This window comes from Pipistrellus kuhlii, unplaced genomic scaffold, assembly GCF_014108245.1.
Source record: "Pipistrellus kuhlii isolate mPipKuh1 unplaced genomic scaffold, mPipKuh1.p scaffold_m20_p_61, whole genome shotgun sequence".
Classification (NCBI taxonomy): domain Eukaryota; kingdom Metazoa; phylum Chordata; class Mammalia; order Chiroptera; family Vespertilionidae; genus Pipistrellus; species Pipistrellus kuhlii.
The window spans coordinates 1,137,619-1,155,184 of record NW_023425564.1 but is presented as its reverse complement, the minus strand read 5'-3'; the positions used below and the strand labels follow the sequence as shown (position 1 = coordinate 1,155,184).

Here is a 17,566-nt window from a genome sequence, read left to right as displayed (position 1 = left end):
TAAAAAATCCTATTTGTAGTAGGTGCTGGCGTTTCAGAGCTTTAGGCTAATGGGGAGTGGCCATGGGCACTTGGGGGTCACCCTGCCCAGCAGCAGAGACGCCGCACTTACGGTTTTCGAGGTGTCTCATAGCTGTGGAGGTGGCTCTGTGGGCCTGCCGTTCCCCGAGGCATCGCTCCTGCCTGCGCCCCCTCCGGCTGCTGCCTGGAGGGGCGTTTCTCCCCTGTGCGCCCGGCTGGCCGCGGGTGCAGCCTGCACGCTCCCTGTGCAGCTCTGGGTGGCGGGAACTGCTGCGGGTTCCAGCCTGGCGGGCACACCCGCTTGGAGCTCCTCGTCCTCCTCGGAAGCTCGCGCTGCTCCTCCCCGCTCCGCCGTGCTCCGGCCTGGCTGGGAGCAGGCCCCGTGTTCTCCGGTCAGAGGTGCCCAGGAACCTCTCCTTCGGTGTTTTTGTGAGGATACAGGCGCTCCCCCAGGGGAGGCAGTCGGAGCAGTGGCCCAGCCTTGGTGAGGGTCCGTGACGTTTGCTAAGACGATTAGATGTAACGCAGCTGTTGACTCAGCATGGACACATCCATTCCTCAGAGGGTGGTCTTTGGAGAGTGGCGGGTCCCAGGGGGCTGGCAGTGTTGCTGAGTGTAGCAAAAGCCCTGGCAGGCCCGGTGACGCCTCCCCTGTATTCCCGCGCCCCCTCCGACAGGTGGATTGGACGACACGCTGCACACCATCATCGATTCCGCCTGCGAGCAGAACATCCCCTTTGTGTTTGCTCTCAACCGCAAGGCCCTGGGTCGCAGTCTGAACAAAGCCGTTCCTGTCAGCGTGGTGGGCATCTTCAGCTACGATGGGGCCCAGGTGAGCGAGCAGGCTGCTCGGGGGGGGGAGGGGGTGGCCAGGCACGTGCTCCCGGACAGCCCAGCGGCCCACAGCCTCAGGGGCCTCGGCTCCTTTCGGGCACGGACGGCAGTGTGATTCCAAGTCAGCTCCGGGCTCATTGCTGCCACGCAGTGCCTCAGCGCCCTGTCCCTCGGGGTGGCACCCTTCTCTGTGGAAGGTTTGCAGGAGACCCATCTCTTCTGTGGTCAGGGGCATCATCTGTGCCCTCACTTCTGCCCCAGGACCAGTTCCACAAGATGGTTGAGCTGACAATGGCGGCGCGGGAGGCATACAAGGCGATGCTGGAGACCACGCGTCAGGAGCCTGCGCAGAGCCCCAGCGGCGCCACAGAGGGCGGCCCCCCTGCTTCTCCCACGACAGAAGAGCCACACTACAGTGAGTGCTGGGAGGGTCCGAGCCCGGGCCAAGTGTCCGGGTCTTCCAGGACTTTAATTAAAAAGTCCCGGTGCTGGCACTGGCTGAGGAAGGCCATTGTCCGAGAGGTGTTCTCAGACCTGGGGGTTTGCAAGGACTTGTCAGGGAGTGTCTGTCTCAGACAGCCCTCTGTCACACAGCCCTCCGGTCAGATGGCCTGGACAGGGAGGGTCTCAGACAGCCCTCCGGTCAGATGGCCTGGACAGGGAGGGTCTCAAGACAGCCCTCCGGTCAGACAGCCCTCTGGTCAGACAGCCTGGACAGGGTGGCTGCAAGGAGAGTGTCCCCTTGGCAGGCGGTTGTCAAGGCCAGCCACAGCCAGGCTGGCGGATGCGGCTCCCTCGGGGCGGGTGTGTTGGAGATGGGTTGAGCCCACGCTGGCCCGTGCAGGGGACTGAGCCGCTGAGCGGCGTGCTTTCTAGTAGAGACTTTGCCGACTGCCCTGCTGTTCCTCAGCGGTGCCCCTCTCTCCTTCCAGTGGAAATCTGGAGAAAACACCTGGAATCGTACAGTCAGTGTGCCCAGCAGCAACTGGAAGAATCGCTGGAGGCTTCAACCTCGCAGATGATGAACCTGAATTTATAAGAAGGGTTCTTTTTTGTGTTTGTATTTGGGGTAAGGAGGGGAGGTTTGAACAACTTTGTGGCCCTTTTCTTAGCTTTTCACTGGCCTAACACTTTCCACAGTATCTGTAACGCTGTTTAACCGGGACAGTGGCAGCACAGAGGGCGTGGGAAGCAGCCTTTGTAGTATTCAAGGCTGCAAGTCCCGTGGTGGGCATGAGGCTTGCTGACGGAGACCTTTCTGGAAGCCCTCTGAGCACACAGAATCCCGAAGAGCCTGGAGGAGGCACTGAGCCCTCTGCTGCTCCAGAGCAACCGCTGAGCCAGGTAGTTCGGCTGTGGAAACGGGCGCTTGTGACTGCTGTCCTCTGACGGCGAGGCCCAGCCCGCGGAGCAGCGTCACGGCAGGAGGGCAGGGAGGCCCTTCTCAGACTGGCCTTTCAGGGGGAAGATTTGGGGAGATCGGGAGGGTTTGCTAAAATGAGCCTCAAGAAAAATCGATTTTCTAACCTGTGACCTTTGACATGAATGATTTCTTTTAGTTGTAATTTTTCAGAGAAACAATGTATATTGAAATTCCTAAATTTCAGTTTTGATAATCTACAAATCTTTCTTTTGTAAATAAACATGCTCTGAATGTGGTTTCTGTCTCAGAGGCCAGGAGGCAAAAAGTTTACTTTCCTATTTTCCTGTAAGTAAGAGGGCTTATTTATTTTCAATAAAGAGTGATTATTTAATTTCCCTGGAGACTGGTCATTGGTTTATCCTCGGTCTCTCTCTTACTAGTTCTTCCTTTGTCTTGCCTGTGCCTCTCAGCCGTGGGATGGAGGGTGGGGCTGAGCAGGGAGAGGCCTGAATTGCCCGGCCTCCTGGGGCTGGAGCAGCAGCTCAGAGGTCTCAGACCCTCAGAGACCGGTGTCCCCAGGGTCTTGGCTGCTTGTCACAGAGGAAATGGCAGGTTTGCAGTTTCGCTGGTTCGTGCTTGTCAGGCAGACAGTGTGTGGGGTCGGCTTTGAGAATACTGTTAGTTGAATTCAGTCGTGCTAGGTTCTGTATCTCGGAAAGGTAAGGGGCCTCTGGTGAGCAAACAGAGTGGAGTAATAAGTCAGAAATGGACACCACGTGGCCTCTTTTGTCCTCTGCGTTATTCCCACTGCGTGCCCTGCCTCTCCAAACACATTCTCGGCTGTCGGGCCAGCTCCTCACTGCAAGCCCTTTTTCACAGCCTCTCAGGGCAGCCACGAGCAGCAGCACCGGGAGGCCTTTTCTCTCCACCTGTCGACAGGTAGCAAGTCAACTGGACAAGGTTTGAAAACGAGATTATTTGAGAATAAAGGTGCAAAAATTATTTTGTGAGAAAATGAGATAGCATTTTAGCTGCACTGAGCAGCCTAGAATTGTGAACCTGCTGATAAATTAAATAAGAAGTAGACTTCTGGTCAAGATGGCAGAGTAGGCAAACTCTGAGATTGCCTCCTCCTATGATCAAAATTACAACTAAATTATAGAACTGTCATTACTAACAACCACTTGAAGACTAGCTGAACAGAAGTCTTATAATTGAGGATATCAAGAAGAACCACGTTGAGACTGGTAATGGCTTGGCAATGTGGACTGGGGAGTTCCCACACACATTGCGCTGACTGAGAAACAGGCGGAGTGCCTCTGCTGCAGGGGCTCCCTCGGAGGAGCCAGGGGCCCACTCCCGTACCAGTTAGCCCTGCACAGCACCACAGCCTGAAAGAAGTCCCCATAATTTCTGGCTGTGAAAACCACAAAAAAAAGCTGCTAGAGAATGAGGTGCTGCTCTTAAAGTGTACACGCATAGACTCATGCTCACAGACTCACTTCCCCTAAGCACCGGTGCAGGGGCAGCGGCTTGAAAAGTGCCAGGGACCTATGGGGAGAAATTAAATTGACATACTCCAAGACAGTGGCCGGAGGCGGGGATTGGGAACCTCTGAGGTTAGAAGTACTGGCAGGTGCTATTCCTTTGTTGAGCTCTTCCCACCCAGCTGGCCAGGTACAGGTGGGCACCAAATCTGAGCTCTCCACTAACCTGGTTCATACTGTTCATCCTTCACTAGTGATTCCCTGAGATCTTCTCCCCAACCTGCTTGCCTTGCCCAAGCCTTTTCCGCCACAAAAGCAGCTCACTCTAGCTTGTACTGCGGACTTTCCCCAAATTGGCAAACCACACAGTGCTCTGGTCTTGTGCTGTAGCTTTTCTCAAATGTCTACAAGCCCCACACATGTGGCAGATGCCCTACTAGACTTGTGCGAGACTTTGCCAAAGATCCACAGACCCTGTACAAGCAGCGGCCAACCTCAGTGTGCACTGTGCCTCCTGGCAAGGGGCCCCAAGCCCAGCACAAGTGGTGACCAGTCTCAACTTGCACAGTAACTCCTAACAGTTGACCTGAAACCTGACATAAGTGGTAGCCAGTCTTTGCCTGTAACATATCTCCAACTAAGCAACCAAAAGCCAAGTGGCAGCTGGCCTCACCTCACATCACAATGCCCACCAAAGAATCCGAAGCCTGGCACAAATGGCACCTGGCCTTGGTTCTTAGCATAGCCTCTCTCAAGCATCTCCAAGCCTAAAATAAGTGGAAATCAATACAGATCACTGTGTTGCTTATACCAAGCAACCCCCAAGTCTGGTATAAGTGGTAGCCGACTTTGCCCTCCCAAGATCCAGGCTGTACCAGAGCCCCATCCAACCAGTTCCACAGCTGACACGCTGGAAGGCAGCTTTGGCTGGCGTCAGAAGCTCCAATAAAAGGAATCCTCCTCCATGGGGTCACCCCGCACAAGAGCTGGCCCCCTATAGTCATAGCCAGCCTCCACAGCCAGTCTGCCTGAGACTCAGCTCTACCCACCGATGTGCCAGCAGCAGCAGTCAAGGCCCAAACACAAGAGGAGGCCCAACACAACCTACACAAGACACCCCTGAAGTATCTGGTCAGGTGACCAGGAAGACTGCCCCTGAGCCCTGCAGAACACATCCATAAGGTTACCCTGTCAAGACTGAGGGATGTAGAAGATTTACCTAATATAAAGAAACAAACACAGGAAGTCAGCCAAAATGAGGGAAAAAACGTGTCCCAAAGGACAAAACTCTAGGAACCTCATCCCTCCCCCACCACACTCACAAAATAATATTAAAATGGAGGTAAGATAAAGAGTTCAAAACACTGGTTAAAAGAATGCTCCTTGACCTATGGGAGAATAGATGAATTCTGAGAACCTCAACAAAGAGAAAACAAAATGAGATAGAAAACATAAAAAAGAACAGAAGAATATAATTACTGAAATGAAGAATACAGTAGATCAGAGGTTGGCAAACTCAGCCAAAAGAGCCAAATATCAATAGTTCAACAATTGAAATTTCTGAGAGCCGAAAACCGATTTCTATACATGGGCCACAAAGTTTCAGTTGCACTGTACGTGTCCACCCGCACATGGCATTTTGTGGAAGGGGCTCCCGAGCTGCAGTTTGCGGACACTGCACTAGATGAGGCAGAGTAAGGTAAGGTAGCAGAACACATTCAATTGGACAGCAAAAAGAAAAAAACAATTTTTAAAATGAGATAGTTTAAGGGAACTTTGGGACATCAGGTGTAACAATAGTCACATAATAGGGGTCCCAGAAGAAGAAGAGGAAAAAGGATTGAAATCCTATTTGAAGAGATAATGACTGAAAACATCTCACTTGACAAAGAAAACATACAAGTGCAGGAAATACAGAGTCCCAAGCAAGATGAACTACCGTATTTTTCGGACCATAAGACGCTCCGGACCATAAGACGCACCAGTTTTTAGAGAAGGGAAATGAAGAAAAAAAGATTCTGAAACAAATAGTGTCCTAAAATATTTTATGTGCATTAAAACCCAACATCACAGTCATAAACACATGTAATCAACCCTGTAAAGTAAACAGCAGCATTTAGAACCATTTTAGAGCCGGGCAAGCACACAGAGACCACACGGAGCCGGGCAAGTAAAAAAATTTTTTTTAAAGTATATGTGTAGGCTATATTTGGACCATAAGACGCAGGGACTTTTCCCCCCACTTCTGGGGGGAAAAAAGTGCGTCTTATGGTCCGAAAAATACGGTAAAAAAGGCCCACTCTAAGACACATGATTAAAATGCCAAAAGTTAAAGACAAAGAATCTTAAAAGCAGCAAGAGAAAAGCAAACAGTTACTGACAAGGGAGCTCCCATAAGATAATCAGCTGATTTTCCAACAGAAATTGAAGGCCAGAAGGGAATGGCATGAAATATTCAAAGTGATAAAAGGTAAAACTTACAACGAAGATTGCTCTACCCAGTAAGGCTAAAATTAGAATCAAAGGAGTTTCCCAGGCAAGAAAGAAATAGCAGGAGTTTATAATCACTAAATCAATACTACAAGAATGTTAAAGGGATTTTAAGTAGAAAAGTAAAGATTAAAAATATGAATAAAAATATAAAAAATATTTTTTTCACCAACAAAGGCAAACAATAAAAGCAGTGATAGAAAGGTTGAAGACAAAAGTAGGGGAAAATCATGTATACTTACAATAGATTAAGGGATTCACACAAAAGAGATAAAAGAAAGTGACAAAAACATGAATGTGTGTTGATGAGTAAAAATTGGTGATTTTAGCCGAAACCGGTTTGGCTCAGTGGTAGAGCGTCGGTCTGCAGACTGAAAGGTCCCAGGTTCGATTCCGGTCAGGGGCATGTACATTGGTTTTGGGCACATTCCCGGTGGGGTGTGTGCAGGAGGCAGCTGGTCGATGTTTCTCTCTCATCGACGTTTCTAGCTCTCTATCTCTCTCTTCCTCTCTGTAAAAAAAATCAATAAAATATATTTTAAAAAATTGATGATTTAGACTGTGTTCAATCTTAAGAGAAAATCAACTTAAATAGACTGCTATAAATATAACTTGGTATGTATATAGTACATGCTAACCAGAAATCTCTGAGAGACAAAAGAAATTTAAAAAGGAATCTAAACATAATATAGTAAGTCATCAACATACAAGAGAAAAGAGCAAGAGAATATAAAAGAAATAGAAGAAATACAAAAACAAATAGAAAACAAGTATGATCAATACAGATCACTGTGTTGCTTATACCTATGCTTATAACTGCATACCTATAAATAATTACTTTAAATGTAAAGGGATTAAGTGCTCCAATCAAAAGATATAGGGTGACTGACTCAATCAAACACAAAATAAAAATTGACTTGAACATATGCTGCCTAAAAGAGACCTACTCCAGATAGACACACAAACTGAAAATAAGGGATGAGCAAAGATATTTCATGCAAATGGAAACAAAAGTTGGAGTACCAATACTTATATCAGACAAAATAGACTTGAAAATAGAGGCTATAGTAAACAAAATAGCATGGTACTGGCATAAAAACAGACACATAGATTATTGGACTAGAATAAGAATCCCAGAAATAAACCCTACACGGAGTGGCCAGAGTATTATGACCACTCCATCGGCACTTCGTTGGGCCACCTTTTGCCTTCAGTACTGTGGCGATTCTTCTTGGCACTGACTCCACGAGATGCTGAAAGGTGATGCGAGGAATCTGACGCCAGTTCTGTGAGATGTGATGGTTGTGGAACCTGCTGCCTGATGGCTCTTTAACTTCGTCCCACAAATGCTCCATTGGATTGAGATCTGGTGATTGTGGGGCCACCTAAGCAAGGGAAAGTCTCCCTCATGTTCTTGAAACCACTCCTGCACAGTACGAGCACCGCGGCATGGAGCATTGTTTTGTTGGAAGAAGCCATCTCCATTGGGATACGCCATCAACATGATAGGATGAACTTGATCAGCAACAATACTTAGGTGTGTTGTGCTATTCAGACGTTGTTCCACACGAATTAAAGGGCCCAAATCATGCCAGAAAAACATGCCCCAAACCATAACACTGCCCCACCAACTTGAAGGGTTGTACTCATGCATGTGGGATGCATGCTTTCATGCTTTTTCCGATAAATTCTCACTCTGCCATCTGCATGATGCAACTGGAAACGTGATTCATTGGACCACATGCCCTTTTCCCAATGCTCGACTGTCCAATCCTTGTGTTCCTGTGCGAATTTGAGATGTTTTATCTTGGTAACTGCAGACAACAAAGGTGTTCGAACAGGCCTTTGGCCTCCATATCCCATATGATGCAGTGTACGTCTAATTTACCTACAAACGTCAGGTGGTCATAATAATATAGCCACTCAGTGTATATGGTCAATTAATCTATGAAAAAGAAGAATATAAAATGGGACAAATACAGTCTTCAAAAATTGTGCGGGGGCTGAAACCGATTTGGCTCAGTGGATAGAACGTCAGCCTGTGGACTGAAGGGTCCCAGGTTCGATTCCGGTCAGGGGCGTGTACCTTGGTTGCAGGCACATCCACAGTGGGAGGTGTGCAGGAGGCAGCTGATCAATGATTCTCTCTCATCGATGTTTCTAGCTCTATCACTCTCTCTTCCTCTCTGTAAAAAAATCAATAAAATATATATATTTTTAAATTGTGCTGGGTAAACTGGACAGATAAATGCAAAAAAATGAGATTACGCCCTTTCTTACATTATATACAAAAATAAACTCAATAGATTAGAGACTTAAATATAAGGACTGAAACCACTAAGCTCCTAGAAGAAAACATAGACAATAAACTCTGACATTTACCTTAGCAATACTTTTTTTGGATATTTCTCCTAGGTCAAAGACAACAAGAGCAAACAAACAAATGGGACTTCCATCAAACTAAAAAGCTTTGCACAGCAAAGGAAACCATCAACAAAGCTAAAAGGTAACCTACTGGATGGGAGAAGATATTTACAAATGATATTTGATAAGATATTTATATTCAAAATATATAAAGAACTCATATAGCTCACATTATAAAAATAATCTGATTTAAAAATGGGCAAAGGGAAGTTAAGGGAGTAAGAGTGGGGGATATTTGCATTACCGGCAACCATGAAAATTAAATGTATATTAAAAGCTAAAAATGAAAATGTGCAGAGGACCTGAATAGACCTTTTTCCAAAGAAAACATAATGATGGCCAATAGACAGAAAATGATGCTCAATACCAATAATCACCAGGAAAATGCAAATCAAAATCTAATGAGAGACCCGAGCCCGGAGGCACTCCCAGTGGGAGGTGGACAGGAGGCTTTGGCTGGAGCAGACAGAATGAGGCATTTTCTCAAAGCTCCGCTAAGAGTTTGGAAATGTCCAGAGCCCGGTCTTGAGACGCGGGGAAGGTAGTTCCAATAGTTGAGTCGTGCAGCAACCAGAGCGTCGGGCCAGGGGCCTCTGGGCCCATCCCTAGGCCGTGGTGACCGTTTCCCTTTGTGACAACACAGGAAGACGATCTTTAAGGTCCATGTCCAGTGGAAGGCACAACACTAATCAGATCTCCAGGCCCAAGCCCTGGGGACTGAGCACCTTGCATGGAGGGGATGGCACCTATGCAAACCCCACGGCCAAGTGAGGTCATGACACTACTGCCCTGCGCCTCGGAGGTGGCACCGCCCCCACTCTCCCTCCCTCCCCGACAGTGTCCCGATCTATTAAATTATCAGAAAAAACAAACAAACAAAAAAAACAAGCTAATGAGATATCACCTCACACCTGTCAGGATGGGTATCCTATGAAATAAAGATGGAATAGGCAAATTGACCGTAACTGCAACAAAGATGGAGGCACCCACAGCCAATAAGGAGGAAATATGCAAATTGATGCAACAAGGCGAGAGGCAGAAGGCTGCTCTGGCCCAGGCTGAAGGCGGAAAGGCAGCCAGGGGAAGGAAGGCCTATTCTTGCACGAATCTTCATGCATCCAGCCTCTAGTTATCAATAAACCAACAAAAAGCAAGTATTGTTGAGGAGGTTAAGAAAAGGCCCTTGGGATTTGGGGAATTGTAAATTGGTGCAGAAATGGAATGAATACACTCTATCTATATAAAGCTACCTATAATGATCTCAGTATATGTTAAACCCAGCTTGTTACTCTAACAGGTTTTTCTCTCAAGAGCTTGCATGTTAAAATTTTTGTGTTTTACATTCAGGAGTTTCGGTTTCTGTGTGAACCTAAGGAGCAACCTGACCTTCAAGGCCATTGTTATTGCTGACTGCCCAGACACAAATGACCAACTCAAGGATGCTGACCTTGAGAATCCATATTGGGGATAGCCAGGACTCTGCCTTCATGTCCAAAGCCCCTCCCCCTGCTTTCCCATCTTTTCTTAAGATGGATTTTTGAGGATGGGGAAAAGTCTCCCATCTTCTTGAGATGTGGACACTCAAACCCCTTTCCTCTCCATCGTCACCTGCCTCGGGGTGTGCTGCTTTCTTTGCAGCAGGAAGCCGAACCTGGGATCCTTTGGTTTCAGTGCAGCCACTATGGAGTGTCCTCCAAGAATTAAAAAGAGAACTATCCTATGACCCAGCAATTCTACTTCTGGTTATTCTAAGAAAAAAACAATAATTGGAAAAGATATATACACACCTCGTTCATGTCAGCATTATTTACAACTAGAGACCTGGTGCATGAAATTTGTGCACAGGTAGGGTTCCTAGGCCTAGGCCAGAAATCAGGACCGATCTGTGGGGATGATTAGGGGGCCCCACTAGCACCAGCCTTGGCTGGCCTGGGGCCTGAGGGCAGCTCCTGCATTGAGCATCTGCTCCCTGGTGATTAGTGCGTATCATAGCAACCAGTTGTTCTGCTGGTTGTTTGGTTGATTTGCACATTAGGCTTTTACTATATAGGATAGCCAAGATGTGGAAGCAGCCTAAGAATCCATTGATGGACGAATGGATAGAAATGACGTGGTGCTATATACCATGGGATTTTACTCAGCTGCTGTTACTCTGCTCATTCTGATCCTTTGACTCCTAGGTCAGCTCCACCTCCTCCTCCCTTCACCTCTATCCGCATTGCATCACTGTGACTCCACCACCATGTTTGAAGTGTGCCCCTGGTCCAGGGCTCCCTCTGGAAAAGGGGCTAGAGCTGCTGAAGGGCCTCGTCGAGAGGCATCCTGGTGGCAGGCTCAAACCCCAGCCCCAGCAATCAATTATGTGTCTCTCACATCAGTGTTTCTCTCTCTCTGTCTCTCCCCCTCCCTCCTTTCCCTAAAAATCAATGGGAAAATATCCTTATGTGAGGATTAACAACAACAACAAAAGTCTCTTCTGTCACCAAATGTTTACTCTGAATACATCCTATATAATAAAAGGCTAATATGCAAATAGACGGAACAGCAGAACAACTGGTCGCTATGACATGCATTGACCACCAGGAGGCAGACGTTCAATGCAGAAGCTGCCCCCTGGTAGTCAGTGCACTCCTACAAGTGGAGTGCTGCTCAGCCAGAAGCCTGAGCCAGACTCATCGCTGGTGAGACCCTCTCCTGCCTCTGTGGCAGCGCCAAGGGTGTCTGACTGCCAGCTACTAATACAGTTCTAAGATTTGTGTTTATAATTTAAATAAAAGTTATTTAAATTTCAAACATCACAGGACAGTGCTTTCACCTGAACCACGACTGTTGTACCCCAGGGAATTCACACCTAATGCTACCTTTTTGTGTAGATGTGTTTTATTCTTCAGTCTAGAGCAGCCAGACATAGATACACTAGATAGAGCCATAAAAAGTGCTCCAAGTAGCTGAGAAGATATTTTAGGGGATTCATTTGCCAAACGTATTTTTAATGATTTTTTTTATTATTTAAAATGAAAAAAATAAATTTATTGGTTTTATAGAGAAGAAGAGAGAAATGGATTTGTTGCTTCACTTTATGCATTCACTGGCTGACTCTTGCACGTGCCCTGACTGGGTGTGGGAGAGCATGGGACTTGGCTGGAAAGCCTGTGAGGAGGAATCTCAGAAAGGTCAGAGGCCTCTGGGGGGCTTTGCCGAAGGCGGCAGCCCCTGCCTTGGCTTTTCCAAACAAGCACGAGCCCCTGGTGTGCTCCGCTAGAATTTTGTTTAGATTTGGAAATGTCCTTGCTTAAAGGACACATGTGTCTTCTCAAGGACGCTTACCCTGCTGATCGTATCCCATAGATAATTCAAGCTGTTGTACAATGAAAGCCTAAGGAGGCAGGCTATCGAGGCACCTTTGTTCTGAAAGCAAAACAGCCCCTTAGCCTTCTCTTTCACAGAGTGATCTGTTCGTCCGTCGCTCAAGGTCTGCTAGTCAGTCCGGGCAACTGGGGATTGAACTGTGGCCTTGGCATATCATAATGATGCTCTAACCTGAGCTACCTGGCCAGGGCTGTATTATTTTAACTCAAGAAATGAATAGAGGAGAACAGAACATATTCTGTATATTTCATTATTTTGTCATTTTTGTTAGCAAAACTAACACTTTTTCAGAAGCTTAAAGTACTCAAAGTGTGTGGGCTTTACAAGACTAGCATTGTCACAGGGCAGTGTTTCTTTAGCCTAGGGCAGTTGTCGGCAAACTCATTAGTCTGCAGAGCCAAATATCAACAGGACAACGATTGAAATTTCTCGTGAGAGCCAAATTTTTTAAACTTAAAAGTCTTCTAAAGCCACTTCCTCCAAATAGACTCGCCCAGGCTGTGGTATTTTGTGGAAGAGCCACACTCAAGGGGCCAAAGAGCCGTATGTGGCTCGCGAGCCAGTTTGCTGACCAAGAGCCTAGGAAATCATTTATAAGAATCAGACATTTACTAGACTTGTGATAGGAGTATGTTTGTGCAAATTTTTTTTTTCCCTCCATATAAACAGCCTTATTTGGAACTTATTCCCTTAAAGGATGAAATGGCTTAAATCCCATGGATATTGGATTCAACCAAGAAAGTGAAAAGCAGCAGCTGGGAAACGGGCCCTTTAAACTCTCCCAGGACCTGGCCACCGGTCCCCGTTCCTGCTGCATCTGTTTGCTGGGTTAGAGGGCTGAGCCCGGTCCCGGGCTGGGGCTGTGCCGGGCTGGGGGCTGCTGTGCCGGGCTGGGGGCTGTGCCGGGCTGGGGGCTGTGCCGGGCTGGGGGCTGCTGTGCCGGGCTGGGGGCTGCTGTGCCGGGCTGGGGGCTGTGCCGGGCTGGGGGCTGTGCCGGGCTGGGGCTGTGCCGGGCTGGGGGCTGTGCCGGGCTGGGGCTGTGCCGGGCTGGGGGCTGCTGTGCCGGGCTGGGGGCTGTGCCGGGCTGGGGGCGGCTGTGCCGGGCTGGGGGCTGTGCCGGGCTGGGGGCTGCTGTGCCGGGCTGGGGGCTGTGCCGGGCTGGGGGCTGTGCCGGGCTGGGGGCTGCTGTGCCGGGCTGGGGGCTGGGCCAGGCTGGGGGCTGTGCCGGGCTGGGGCTGTGCCGGGCTGGGGGCTGCTGTGCCAGGCTGGGGGCTGTGCCGGGCTGGGGGCTGTGCCGGGCTGGGGGCTGTGCCGGCTGGGGGCTGGGCCAGGCTGTGGCTGCGCCGGGCTGAGGGCTGCTGGGCCAGGCTGGGGGCTGCTGCGCCGGGCTGGGGGCTGTGCCGGGCTGAGGGCTGCTGTGCCGGGCTGGGGGCTGTGCCAGGCTGGGGGCTGGGCCAGGCTGTGGCTGTGCCGGGCTGGGGGCTGTGCCGGCTGGGGGCTGTGCCAGGCTGGGGGCTGCGCCAGGCTGAGGGCTGCTGTGCCGGGCTGGGGGCTGTGCCGGGCTGGGGGCGGCTGTGCCTGGAGGGAGCCTGCCAGTGAGTGGCCTGATGGGCCTTGGAGTGATGGAGTATTTTATCCAGTCTGGTGATGGCTGAACACCGTGCATTTGTTAAAACTCCTCCAGTTGTACTTTACTGTGTGTAAATTATACCTTAATAAATCTGACGTTTAAAGAAAAGAATGAAATCTTGCCATTTTCAACAACATGGACAGACCTACAGGTTATTGTGCTAAGTGAAATAAGTCAGACAAAGACAGATACCATATGATTTCATTTCTATGTGGAATCTAAAATAAAAATAAATGAACAAACCAAACAAACGCATAGTTACAGAGAGCAAACGGATGGCTGCCAGGTGGGCTGGGGGTGGTGGCGAGGCGGGTTAGGAAATGCAGATCACCTGCACCCTGGCGGGGAGCCGTTTCCGGGGGAGCCGCCGCCACGGGGGCGAGGGCTGGCTCTCTCAGGCGGCACTGCCCTCCTCCCCGAGCCCGCGGCTGCAGGCCGAGCGGCCTGAGCCTCACCTCTGCACGGGGGTCCCAGCTCCCGCTCCGGCAGCACCGTTCCGCCGTGCAGGAAGCACACGCCCGGAGACGCCATACAGGCCTCTGCACTGGCACGCGGAGCCTCGTGGAAACCTCCCCGAGCTCAGGGAGGACGGGCACCGCCGTCCCAGGCGGCCTCGGGGCCTCGGCGACACTGAGGTCAAGGCGTTTGGTCGGCCGCCTTCCCCTGGCGAGGGGCTGGCGGGAGGGGGACGCGGCCTGTGCAGGCAGGAGGGGCTGTGCTGCCCCAGCCTCCTTGAGGGCCACCTGCATCGGGTGAGTGACTCAGGTCACGAAGGAGGGAGAGCTGGGAGAGCCGTCACATGCTGCTGCCGCTGTCTTTGTTTTAAACATATATTTTTATGGGTTTCAGAGAGGAAGGGAGAGGGAGAGAGAGAAACACCAATGATGAGAGGCATGTATCGGCTGCCACCTGCAGACTCCACACTGGGGATCAAGCCTGTAACCTGGGCCTGTGCCCTGACCGGGAATTGAACCGTGGCCTCCTGGTTCATAGGTCAACCGCTGAGCCACGCCGGCCGGGCCACATGCTGCTCTTCGCCAGCTTCTCTTGGCAGCCGTTCCGCCCGGTCTCCTGCTTCTGCCATAGCCCTCTGTCCAGGTGAGCACCCGAGTAAAAAGGAATCCGGCTGCGCACACTCCTCCCGTCGGGCTCTTCCGCTCCGGTGCTCCTGCAGGGAGCAGGCAAGGTGACAGCCGCGGCCCAGGGCCTCTCCACGGGCCAGGCGGGTGGCACCGGGCGGCACTGCCCCCTGGTGGCTAAAAGGTGTCCTTGTTACAGCTCTCCTGGAAGAAGAACATCTTTGAATTCCTGGCAGAACAGCAGCCTCACATCCCTCACTCCCTTCCCCACAGATGGCCTCAGTCTCCTGTCCTGTGTGCTCCCCCTGGGCTAGGAGGGACCCTGCGGGGAAGCAGCCTGCGGGCAGCAAGGAGGAACTGGGCAGCTTTAACCCAGGGCACCGTGAGAGCTGGGATTTGAACTCACAGTTGACGGCTCTGCTCTGGGATCCATCAGGTCTGGCCCTGAGGTGGGGCCAGGAAGGGCCAGGCCGCCACTGGGGTCTTGCAGGGCCAGCCTCGAAATGCCTGTCTGCCGTCCGGGCACTGGGAGGGGTCCGCCCAGCAGACTCCAGCCTCCTACACACGCCTACCCACCTTCTGCACACCCAGGAGCATCCCGCACACGCCTGCCTGCCTGCTCTGGCCAGCACCCGATGTCCCCCCTGCCCGGGAGGTGGGGGTGGCACGGGGTAGGGCCAACCAGAGGCCTCTGCACCACATCCTCCGGTCCGTCTGACTTCAGTCTCCTGTGAGGGCCCCACCCCAGGCAGAGCGGGCCCGAACCACGTACCCACGCCTTCCTCCAGCTCTGCATCAGGCGGCCGTGCTCCCCGGCCACAGCCCTCCAGGTGGCCAGCTCTCTGGTCCACTTCTCCTGGGGGGTCACCTCTGCAAGAGAGAAGGGGCTCCAGGGCTCGGCTGGGCAGGCCCCGCTGCTGACGGAGCAGCCTGAAGCCAGTGGCCTGGGTAGGCCTTCACCCCCGAGGAAACCTTCCTGCCCTGGAAGCTTCTTCAGCCAGTATCCCCGCCTTCCCAGGCCACCAGCCCCACGCACGGCCTGCCCCCCTCACGGGCACTGCACAGGCAGCGCGGCTCACCGCCCACTCCCCTTGGGACGAGGAGAGACCTGGGCCCGGGGCGGTGGGGCCGGGGAGGAGGGTTCGGCCAGAAGCCAGCTCAGCTGAGCCGCGTGGCCCCGCAGGAGGGGAAGGACGGACATCGCCGGGCGGCTGCGCGGCAGCCAGGGCTGGGCCTGAGGGTGCAGCAGAGACAGCGGCTGGCAGACGAACACGGACTGTGCCGCTGCTTTGGACAACACGCCGCCGGTTTCAGAAACGGCCCGAGAACCCGAGCCTCTGGCAGGAGCGGAGCTCGCCCCCGAGCAGACTGGAGGGCCGGGCGCGCCCTACGCCCTGGACTCCGAGCTGCAGGCCGCCTCCCGCACGGCAGGAGGGACACACCGCACACGGAGCTGTCCCTCACCCACCCGCACACGCCTGCCCACCTCCCGCACACCCAGGAGCCTCCCGCACACGCCTACCCGCCTCCCGCACATGCAGGAGCCTCCTGCACACGCCTGCCCGCCTCCCGCACACCCAGGAGCCTCCCGCACACGCCTACCCGCCTCCCGCACATGCAGGAGCCTCCAGCACACGCCTGCCCGCCTCCCGCACACGCAGGAGCCTCCTGCACACACCTACCCGCCTCCCACACATGCAGGAGCCTCCAGCACACGCCTGCCCGCCTCCCGCACATGCAGGAGCCTCCAGCACACACCTACCCGCCTCCCACACATGCAGGAGCCTCCAGCACACGCCTGCCCGCCTCCCGCACATGCAGGAGCCTCCAGCACACGCCTGCCCGCCTCCCGCACATGCAGGAGCCTCCAGCACACGCCTGCCCGCCTCCCGCACACCCAGGAGCCTCCCGCACACGCCTGCCCGCCTCCCGCACACCCAGGAGCCTCCCACACACGCCTGTCCGCCTCCCGCACACCCAGGAGCCTCCCGCACACGCCTGCCCGCCTCCCGCACACCCAGGAGCCTCCCGCACACGCCTGCCCGCCTCCCGCACATGCAGGAGCCTCCCGCACACGCCTGCCCGCCTCCCGCACACGCAGGAAGGCGCAGGGAGACCGCCAGCTCCTCGGGCTGTGCCTGTGAGCTCTCCCACGCGTGTCTTAGACAGAATGCCTGAAAACTCGGCGTGGCCATGGGACAGCACGGGCCCTGCAGACACGCTCCCGGTGGCTGAGGGCAGCCGGAGCCCGCAGTGCCCGGGCCGGACAGGGCCTCAGGGGGGAGCCCAGTTGCCCTGGGCCCCGGAGCAGTGCGGGAGGCGGAGGACGGCCCCGTGTGACTGCGGCGCAGGGACTGCAGACACCGCAGAGCCCGGTGTGGAAGTGACGGTCAGGCCCGCGCTGGCGGAGCTCAGCACTGTCCGCGCGGGAAGCCAAAGTACAGGAAGGGCCGCCGGCCAGACCTGGGCTTGGCCTCCGGGAAGGCCACACTCCGAGGGGCTGGGGGCGCCGTGAAAACGGACCCTCATCGTTCCTGGGAAAGCCGGGCTGGAAGGCACCGTGAGGGAGGCACCGCCCGGGAGAGCCGCGGGGCAGGGGCTTACCGGGCTCCAGCACCGTGACCCGCACGCCGGAGGCCTGGCTCCCGGCCGAGGAGCGGACGGAGCAGCGGTACTCGGTGCTCTCCCGCACGGCGTCCTGCAGCCAGCTGAGCACGTGGGCCCCACCGCCCGGCAGCGCGAGGGTCTGCACGGGCACACACGCCTCCAGCTCCCGCCCGTTCTTCTCCCAGACAACGTGCGCGTCCGCGGGACCTGGGGGCACACAGCCAGCTCCGTGTCCGGGACCCAGGGCCCAGGGCCGGCCTGCC

General features: G+C 53.1%; 2 protein-coding genes across 24 annotated transcripts in view; one reads left to right on the top strand and one right to left on the bottom strand.

Annotated features, from left to right (window-relative positions):
* SECISBP2 (SECIS binding protein 2) overlaps positions 1 to 10,130 on the top strand; it is a 43,576-nt gene extending 33,446 nt beyond the window's left edge. For 22 of the 23 annotated variants that reach the window (XM_036420086.2, XM_045575026.1, XM_045575022.1 and 19 more), the window contains 3 exons: positions 698 to 852; positions 1,116 to 1,269; positions 1,787 to 2,612. In XM_036420086.2, coding sequence (XP_036275979.1) covers positions 698 to 852; positions 1,116 to 1,269; positions 1,787 to 1,893 — 416 coding nt within the window. In that variant the 3' untranslated portion in view covers positions 1,894 to 2,612. Of the gene's footprint in view, positions 1 to 697; positions 853 to 1,115; positions 1,270 to 1,786; positions 2,613 to 9,969 lie in introns of those variants that run through there. The other variant, XM_045575015.1, reaches the window with a different exon arrangement.
* A 4,438-nt stretch (positions 10,131 to 14,568) lies between these two features.
* Positions 14,569 to 17,566, bottom strand: part of SEMA4D (semaphorin 4D) — an 83,981-nt gene continuing 80,983 nt past the window's right edge. Inside the window, exons 17-19 of the mRNA XM_036420073.2 lie at positions 17,301 to 17,510; positions 15,469 to 15,566; positions 14,569 to 14,900 (exon numbers count right to left, since the gene is read on the bottom strand). Coding sequence (XP_036275966.1) covers positions 14,874 to 14,900; positions 15,469 to 15,566; positions 17,301 to 17,510 — 335 coding nt within the window. The 3' untranslated portion in view covers positions 14,569 to 14,873. The remainder of the gene's footprint in view (positions 14,901 to 15,468; positions 15,567 to 17,300; positions 17,511 to 17,566) is intronic.